At 30.8% G+C, this 10,245-nt stretch overlaps 1 protein-coding gene across 1 annotated transcript; it reads left to right on the top strand.

Moving 5' to 3' along the window:
- The first annotated feature begins 5,236 nt into the window (after window positions 1-5,236).
- On the top strand, window positions 5,237-9,463 carry LOC110709916 (probable xyloglucan endotransglucosylase/hydrolase protein 32). Its single transcript, XM_021888175.1, has 4 exons — window positions 5,237-5,647; window positions 6,216-6,316; window positions 7,424-7,641; window positions 8,805-9,463. The coding sequence occupies exons 1-4, from the start codon at window positions 5,437-5,439 to the stop codon at window positions 9,175-9,177; spliced, it is 903 nt and encodes a 300-aa protein (XP_021743867.1). The 5' UTR covers window positions 5,237-5,436; the 3' UTR covers window positions 9,178-9,463.
- The last annotated feature ends 782 nt before the right edge of the window (window positions 9,464-10,245 follow it).

The following is a 10,245-nucleotide window of genomic DNA, read 5'->3' on the forward strand; positions in this document are numbered from 1 at the left end:
ACCCATTTATTATTGGTGTTGAATCAAGAAGTAAATTTATATACTTACTCGCTCAATTAAGTTCAGATTGAGTCAAGGAAGTTTATTAGTGCAGTTTATGCACCAAGGTAGTAATCATGCAATTTTGTGCATAAAACTAGGCAAGGAACCTTAATTAAAATAAATAGTATGTGCTCTTCAAGAATGAATTGGAAGTGTATGTGCGAATGTTGTTATGATATTATTCTTGATTGATTGGTTGGAGTCTTCACATGTTAAATTGGTAAATCACGTAAAGTGTAAGAGGATACGCACCAAAACTCTTGGAACGTATATACCTAGAGTATGAACATATGGGGGGAGTTATGGGGTTTTATATTTAACCATAGCTTCTACAGGGGTACAGAACGTTGTACTTTATTTGTTTATTATTTTTCGCTTGAATTCCGTCACAAGGTGACACTAGTTGGTATTCGCTTGGTTAGCTCCCAAGTAAGGGGTCCCTTATTATTTTAAGGGATAATTAAGGCAAGGAAACTTGTTCAATGCATAATCCAAAGCTATTAATAATAATTGATATTATTAATTATGAGTCATAAGTTAACTTGTGATTGTTTGGCAAGCATGTTTTATTTATTTTTTTATTGATGATAGGATATCCATGTTAGTGTGGTGCATATGTACTCAACTTTTGTTGATTTGTACTTTTGTATTTGTGTTTGACTTTCCTTTTGTTGACCCTACTATGTCCCATTTATATGGTGAGTAGAGGGTTGAAATAAAGGGGAAGTGACAGGTGCTTGAAGCATGAAAAGCATAAAGGGAATGAGTGCAGAGACTTACTACTTGTTACGTTTTCCTAGTTTTTATATTTTGAATTATTGGATTATTGATTATGGTCTAACATTGTTATGTTTAATTTAAGTTGGAGTTTTAAAAGGGCCATGTTTGGATTGGTTCCAACTTGTGAATTATTTAATCTTACATTTTTTTTGAGGTTATGAACTCAATTTTGTTTTTACAGTTGATTTTTGTTTTAGACTTCCGCTGTACGTGTGACTTTAAAAAATAGCATCAGCCGTTATCACGGTGGCAGTTATTTTTTTGGATATTTCCTAAAGAGAGTTTTATTTAGAGTATAAAATGTATTTTCAAAGAAGGGAATTTCCAGGGCATTACATCACCATTCCCCTAAATCTTCCAAGTTGATTCCCTACCCCCTAAATATTTCTATTCTCATTCCTTAGCCACCATAACACCACCATTTTACAACCCTCCTATCTATCCACACCACCAGAAAACCCAGCCATCGCACCGCTACTCTTCTCCCACTTTATTCGGACCATTGCTAACAAGGATGAGAGGAGAAAGAAAAAGGGTGGTGGTGCAATGGTGAAAGGAGAAAGAGAGGTGAAGGACCAAATATTACCAAACAATAAAGTAAATCAATGGTTTTTGCTTTCCATTATCTGTCATACCCTTTCTTGATTCCCTTCCATTTACCCCATGTGAATCAAACGATCCCTTACATAGTTACATTATTTCAATCGATAGATTAAAATTGTATAAAACTACATGTCAGTAAAAGTGTAACACTTATTAAAATACGAATAGAGTAAATAGAATAATGTTGAATATAACTTATGAGTATTGTATGAAGACCTTTTTATTTTGTAACAATAAAACCAATTGGTACGATGTGAAATGTTTTTAAAAATAATATTAATGTGATTTCTAATAATATTAATGTAAATACGTAATTGTGTCTCCCCAAAAACCAAACCTAGTGATGAGTATCTTACGCGTCATTGATTATCGGACGAAGTGAAAGTGTGAAAAGTCTAGTGATGCGGTTATTTTTAATAAAAATACTTCTTTTTGTTTTCGAAAACATTTCTTTTCTTACTCTATTTATGAAAACGTGCAATCCAGTTTGGTTTGGTCCATTAAAAAGGTCCAATAATGATGTAGTTGGATGGGCCTTGAAAAGACCTTTTCCACAATATATTATAAGCCCAATTTCGATGAATAATGAGGAAGTTATGACCAAAATACTAAACTAGGCCCAAACCGGATTTTATCTACGAACCAATGATCATGTGGAGAATCCAAAGGTTTAATTCCATTTCTAAAATAAATAGGATTTATTAGAAGCTTCTATAAGTTTCTAAAAGATCTTAAGTATCCTTTTTCGAAAAGATAAGATCAAAGAATTCGAAATTGAATAAAACTTCTCCTTTTGAGAGTCCTTGTTTAGTGCGAAATGGAAGATGATCAGATATTATTTTTGTGTCTCATGATTTTTATCCAAATCTTATATGGATAGAACTTGAAGTTATCTTTCCAATGATATATTATAATATTAATTCTGAGCTATAACGAAAAAGATATGAAAGAAATACGAAACTCTACCAAAACTAACACCCTTCCACAATTTCAACCATATTTTTTTATCTACAAAAGATTTTAATCTGATTCTAATTGAATTGGAAAGTAGACTTCAAGAACTTTCCAACGACATATTATATGACTTATTTGGACAACTGGATCAAAAGATATGATTAAAAATAAAATCCTCAAAAAACTGTCCCAGCGCCAAACGTCAGAGTCTGTCGCCATACATGATTTATGTCGTTTCGTGACAGCTCTGCGACAGAACCAATTTTATTCCGATTCGAATTCTAAATCTTTTCTATCGTTTTCGGACTATTTTCTCTATAAATAGGGTCGATATTCCCCATTTTTATTCATCAACAATCATCCTTAATTCTCTCAAGTTAAAGCTTATTCTCTCTCTATTTTTTTCTAAGCCTAGTCCTTTTCAAAATACATCATACCTCATTCACAAGTTATAGACACACCTAGCCAAGCTGGAAGTTGCCTTTGCCCTAGACGTGAAAGGTTGATAATTTCTGAGTGTTTGGTCCCAAATTTTATTTCAATTCTTTGATTAGATTTACTGTTTAATACTTTCTTTGAAGTTACTAACGTGTGTATTGTTTTGATAGAAAGAGATTCGAGGCAACCAAGTAAGTTGTTTTATTGCTTAATTTCTATAGAAAGCATGCTTAGATTATTTTGTTAATTCCTAGTATCATGTTAGGGGGTCTTTATGATTCCTAGTATCATGTTTAGGGTAATAATTAATATTTCTAATATCATGTATGTTTCTAGTATCATGTTTAGGTTTCTTCCTATTCTTTCTAATATCATGTTAGTATCATGTTAGGGCTAAAATTTTGATCTTTAATGTTTAGTGACATGTTAGGAATTGTTATTAATCTTGTTAGTATCATCCTAGGATCTTGCTAATATTATTATACTTTCATGAGATTGAGATTATTATTTTGATGATGATTGTGGTTATGATTATGTTGCTTGATATATATTATTATGTTATTACTTGATCACGCCTTTTATATATGATTAAAGGGAATTTGTACTTGTAATCACGCATAATAAGATCATTAATAATTTTGTTTGGGTTAATATGATTATATAATTCAAGTGATTATCAATAATAATTTTGTTTGTGCATTAATATTCAACCAACATAGATTAAACAGGTTTAGGGTTAACTTAATGATTGCATGTTAGTCCAAAAGTGCACATGAATAATGAGAAGAATAAAGTAGCTAGAAACCTATTATTAGGACAGGTTCAATCTCTTTTAGGTTGGATTTGTATCTTCATCCCCGAATATCCAGTCATAGTTCAAGACCACTATGGAGTTAGCGATCTCATGGATCGTGAAGGGGTGTGACCTTCACCGTGTGAACGGTTTACAAGTTCCTAAAACTTGTTGCCGATTCTTTTACTTTAGCTTCCTTCCCTTTGAACGCCACCATACTTAAGTGTATGATCACACTGGGGCTCAAGTGTGGGATGCTTGAAATATTCTCTACAATTAATATCTGTTTTAATGTTCAACTTGTGTGTGACTCGGGCTTTTCTCGAGAGGCAACTTTGAATAATGTTTTTATTTTTTTAGTTTGAAGTTTTTATTATACAGTTTAGAGGTTTAATGATTTTTTATTGTCAATAATTATAATACAATGCCAACAATAAATTATTTTACATATTTTTTGCTTTTATTCTACATTTCTATTTGTATTTATATATTTGTATGGATTAAAAAAAGCGTGGTTTATTTCCAGTTAAGATGGTCGATAACTCAATATAAGTAAGGTATTCATTCATTGAGCTTTGGTGTATGTTCAAACCTCTTTGTATTCATTTTTAGTATAATGATGAGATTATGGAACAAAAGTTGTTGATTTGTGATGTGGCATTATCCTAGTGTAAGAAGAGACACATATGACACATATAAATGTTTAGAAAACGTCTTTTATATAGTATAGATTATTTACTTTCGTATATGAACGGTCAAACTCATGTATGGTCATAAATATATAGTTTGACTCCTTGAATTGGTTATATAACGTAGGAGGTATTATGTATGGGATAACTTTAACACCCTCCACATAAGATATAATCCTATCATCTTTACATGCTGCTACGCAATATAAATGTAAAGAAGGAGATGATGTATTTAAACTCGGGTATAAGATAGATAGTTAGACACCCGTATCGCTCTTGCATCAACATATACAATTACACTTACACACATCGCCTCCCAATCCAAGCATACTACGCACGGATGTATGATTGGCGTGACATTTACAAAGCCAGTATAATATATGTGCCATACGAGTATCTTCCAAAATTGAATTCACCAATCTAGATTTGAAAATGAAATCAAGAAAAGATCACATGATGTAATTTTGTCTAAGATGTCCGTACCCTCCAACTAGCCATTAAAATTAGAAAAAGAAAAAATAATAATCATTTGTTTAACTAATAACTATCTGTCCAATCAACCAATAAGTATTAGGATCAGTTGATAAGAGAGATGTTCCAACTTATTCATAGTCTCGTTTACATTAATTTAAAACGAATCTGCATGTGTTGCGAGAATTAACTACTTGATTTTGCTAGTAAGAGAGATGTTCCAACTTATCTATGGTAACATTTTCAATATTTGGAAACAAATATATATGTGCTAGAAGAGTTTTTACTCAAATTAAATTGTGAGTAGACTCGAATTCAAATTGGTCAGAATCTAATAGGCTCAGCACGTATTACCGGGTATACATGGTTGGTGCATAAATAAAACTATTCATCATGTCATAATTTGTCTATGATGGGGCCTGCCAAAACTTTACATTGATTTATATGGACTATAAGCTTGCGGCCATGCTTTTTCATTACTACTCACACACACCGACATCTCACTCCCACTCACACGCACACTCACTCCATATTTATACTCAAACAACAAGAACTAAATCATATCAAAATCTTCATACTCAGCTCATTTTTATAAATAATATACAATTCTTTCACCATACATTATTTTCTCTCATTTATAATACTATTAATAACACTAATAGTAGTATGATTATTGAGAAATTCTTCTTCTTTTGCCTTCTATTTTTTGCCCATTGTACCAATAGCATTGGTTCATCATGGCCACCATCTCCTGGTTACTATCCTAGTAAGAAGTTTAGGTCTTTTAGTTTTTGGAATGGTTATAGAAATTTATGGGGTCCTCAACATCAAAGGCTTGACCAACATGCTTTGACTATATGGCTTGATCGAACTTCAGGTGATTATAATTCTTCTCTATACATGTTATATTTTCATCTTGTACGATTACTTGAATCCTAAACAACCATATAAGAATGGTTTGTCGTGGTCACGAGTTCGAGTTTATTTCTACCACAAGTATACTGGTGTTTAAGTTATTTTAATTGCAATTTTGTTTGTTCATCTTCTCTATATATGACGATCCTTCTATTTCTATGTCTTTATTTTCTAATTTCTTGTTCTTTAGTCATGTTTGATGATGCATTTATATTATTATCGTGACAAATGATTAATAGAAAATCTAATTTTGTCACAAGCACTGTTATAGCTTATATGAGCATAGTTATCTACAATAAGCTAGGAATTACATATGACATGAAACGAATATTGCACTAGACACGTCTATATATTTATATATACTACTTTATGTTATGTTATGTTTTGTGCTACTATAATAATGTTCATTACTCCTTATTAACAAGGTCATTAATTTTGTAGACTGAGAACTAAATCTGAGCAAAGAACGAAATTGACATATTTTGAGGTTTGTTTCTAATTACTATGCTATATATATTTGGTACGTATAGGAAGCGGGTTCAAGTCTGTTCGCCCATTTAGATCCGGGTATTTTGGTACATCAATCAAGTTACAACAAGGGTACACTGCAGGAGTAATAACAGCATTTTATGTAAGATTATTCAACTTACTAAAACTTGCTTAATAATTGATTGCTAGCTGCATTATTAATAACTATTGTTAATGCAACTCCCTAATTAAACATCACAATCTAAGTGGGACTACTTTATCACACAATAAACTTTGATTTTGTTGGTATTATATTTGTCATTTTGCTAATTTACTTAATTCTCACTTACAAAGTCACAAGTGTCAAATTATATATAGTAATTCATTATTCATAAATTAAGTTTATTAATATTTCAATTTTTCATTAATTTTTTTATTTTGAGGATTGGTTTGGTCCCCTTTGTAATTTCTAATACGTACAAATTAGATTAGATTCTTGCTTTAGTCCATACCAACTTGTTTTACGTACATCCACCCATCAAAAATATAAAATTAAAATTCTTATACCCACAAAATAAATATCCACTATAAGCTTAATCATGAGCCGTTCCACGAAAAAATAAAACAACCTACAAAGAATAATTTCTGATTTGGAAATTCCATTTCATATATAATTCTGTCGGTTTAATATAATTTTTTATTGTCTAGATATTTCTTGTTTGTTTATAAAATTAAATTTAGATTTAATAAGTTGTACAAAGAAGTACGTAGTACAATTATCATTTACCAGTCTATTTCCAAATTAGTTAAGATTTTTCAATTTTATAATGTTACACGTACTTACTATTCATTATTGTTACAAAGTATATTCCTTGATTTACTAAGTCTTTATAATATGTTTGATAATTTTGTCTTAAAATAAGGCCTTAAAATCCTGTATGCTAGCTATATAAATATATATTTTTTTTTTTAAAAATAAAGATTTTTTTTAATTGTACTACATTATTGACTAGCTAGATCATTGAGCATATTTATTTCATCCTAGGCATCCGACATAATGAATGCAATAGTTAAAAACAGTTGAATGGTGTAATGCAAGGGTGGCCCAAATCAGATCATGAACGAAATCAATATCGATGTAAAGATCAAACTATTACACCCATCCTATGATCAGTCCAAATTTTATAATGTTATTAATGTAATTTGAACTAGTATTGTGATATCTAAAATACGAGTATTATAATATTTACGAGATGATGGTATTCATCAGCTTTCCAACAACGAGGCGCATCCAGGGCACCATGATGAAGTAGACATGGAATTCTTAGGGACAACCTTTGGGAAACCTTATGTATTACAAACAAATGTTTACATAAGGGGCAGTGGAGATGGCAATATTATTGGAAGAGAAATGAAATTCCATCTTTGGTTTGATCCAACTAAGGGATTTCATCATTATGCCATTTTTTGGAGCCCTAAAGAAATCATGTGAGTAATCTGAGTATACTTACTATTTTTCATACTAAATAAATATATCACCGCACTTTTCTAAAAATAGAGTTACCTATTATTATTAGTAGGATATTTGCATTATTGTTATTATTTTGTATTTATTTCAAGAATAATTGCATTAATTAGATTATGGAGCCTATTTTATTTTTAGTTTTCTTTTTCTGACTTTTGCATTCATCACAATTCCCTTGTTTTAATTTGGTGGTTGGGATCTAGCTGGAATTTAGGGGCAACTTAATTGGATTTATTAAGGAGTAACTATTGTTTTCACTCTTTTTTACCTCATTTTGATAGCTTCAATTTGTACTATAATACTATTATATGTACAATAAATCTCTCTGATATAATGAATGATATTTATAGATGAATAAATAGGTTCAAAGTGAAAAACTAGTGAATCTATTTTCAGTTTTTCATCACTAAGTATCAATTTGATTAAGTCGACTTTGATCAATAAAAACCTTTATATTTAGTCTTGAATAATTTATGCTAAAGCATTTAATGTATAATAATTCTCTTCAAATTTTTTTCAAAGAAAGCTGCAAGAGTCTTCTCTTAAGAATAAACAATATTCAACAATTGATGTATATTGTTGAAAAGATAGGTGCATGCTTATTGAAAAATACTAGCAAATCACTAAGGATTAAAGGTCAAGTGTTTTGTTCTGCATACTTTCACTTAATTTGCATCGAAAGTAAATATTAGAAAGGGCTAACAAGTAACGATAAACAATTAGTTTTAGTAAAAATCTAGTAAACACGTATATATATCCTAAATATTTAATTATGAAGTGAAAGTCAATTTGATAAGTAGAAATCAATTTTTATAAAAAAAATTTAAAACTTAAAAGTGAAAAAAATTAACCCGATCTGATTAGATCCAACCTAACCTGAAAGTGACCTAATTTAATCTTTACATGTCCATAATGATTTAACATGACTTAAACCCGAACTAGAACCCACTTGAAGCCAACCCAGTGACCCGAGTTGAGATCACCTCTATGAATCTAGTTATAACATCACATGCAACTTGCGTTGATCTAACTTAATTATGATAGTGAATATGCATATAGTACATAAAGTTCATTTTTCACTACATGCACAAGAATCATTTTGTTTTTCTCTCATTATTGGACACAGATTTTTGGTAGATGATGTTCCCATAAGAAGATATCAGAGAAAAAGTGATGCCACATTCCCACTAAGGCCAATGTGGGTGTATGGATCAATATGGGATGCCTCATCATGGGCAACTGAAAATGGTAAATACAAAGCAAATTATATGTATCAACCATTTGTAGGTCAATTCACCAATTTCAAAGCTGGTGGTTGCTCCGCCTACGCTCCCCTCCATTGCCGCCCGGTTTCCGTCTCTCCCTATCGTTCTGGCGGCCTTACACGTAAGCAATTTTACGTCATGACATGGGTTCAAAGACACTACATGTTCTACGACTATTGCAAGGATCGTAAAAGAGATCATTCACTCACACCAGAATGTTGGTTACATCGTTAAAAATGTGAATTTTGTAATCATCAATCAATATGTATCCTATATTCTACCACATATATAAGTTGCATCAACTGTATTTTATACACTTCGTATGAAATTTTAATAATGCACTAAATATTTGTTTTGTGTACGGCCGTTTCTTTGTTATTTGTACACCCCGTATATTGATATATACAAGTTTATGAGAAAACGTTTCTTGATTACCGACAAAATCTTTGTTCATTAAAATTGGTGATCGTACATACATTGGAGTACATCAATAATTTCACAATGAACAGCACTTCGTAAATAAGTTGTGTCGGCATGGTGTACAAAATATTGTCTTGTATGTAAGGGTCAATCTTTGTATTTGGGTACATTTTTCATGTATGCTTTACTATTCGACCATATTTACATAGTGCGGATATATTTTTGAAAATCTTAGGAAATATTTTGTTATTTTCTGTTGGGACTAGTTAATATCTTTTGATATCTTTTCCTTATTTTTCTAGTCTTCTAATTCTTCATATTATATCTGTTTTATTTTATTTGCAACGATTTGACATAAAATAGAGAGGAAAAACGCAATTACTAACATACTCATGGAGTACCGTGCAGGTTTTATAAAACTCGTGTTATTTTGATGTTAACTCTTTGTTACTTCAAATTATATATATGTGATATTTAAGTACATGTATGTTATTTTGCCATTTTTCTCATTCATGTTCCTCCCGCACTCACTCTCTCTTCCTCTCAGTTACTCCAACTCAAAATCATACACTTTCTCTCTCCTTTCTTCTTCCAATTTTCTGGGTTTTCTAGGAATCTACCTCACTTTCACTCTCTTTCTCTCACTACTCCAACTCTAAATCTAACAAATTTTTTCTCTCCCCTTTTCTTCTTCTAATTTTATATGTTTCTTAGAAATCAATTGATTTGAAGGTAATTTAAGGGTGTAAATGTGTTTATGTACAGAAATTTAGTATCTTCTAAAGTGTTTGATTCTCTTCAAGATGCCTTAAAACTCAACACTGCTAATTTTATTTTGATGTGAATTTGTTATTATTTCAATATATATATATATATATGTTA

The sequence above is a fragment of the Chenopodium quinoa genome, unplaced genomic scaffold, assembly GCF_001683475.1.
Source record: "Chenopodium quinoa cultivar QQ74 unplaced genomic scaffold, ASM168347v1, whole genome shotgun sequence".
Lineage (NCBI taxonomy): Eukaryota > Viridiplantae > Streptophyta > Magnoliopsida > Caryophyllales > Amaranthaceae > Chenopodium > Chenopodium quinoa.

Coding starts and splice junctions, on each gene's coding strand:
- LOC110709916 (XM_021888175.1), top strand. CDS start 5,437: ATGATTATTGAGAAATTCTTCTTCTTTTGCCTTCTATTTTTTGCCCAT. Junction 5,648..6,215: donor ATGGCTTGATCGAACTTCAG/GTGATTATAATT, acceptor TGGTACGTATAG/GAAGCGGGTTCAAGTCTGTT. Junction 6,317..7,423: donor GAGTAATAACAGCATTTTAT/GTAAGATTATTC, acceptor GGTATTCATCAG/CTTTCCAACAACGAGGCGCA.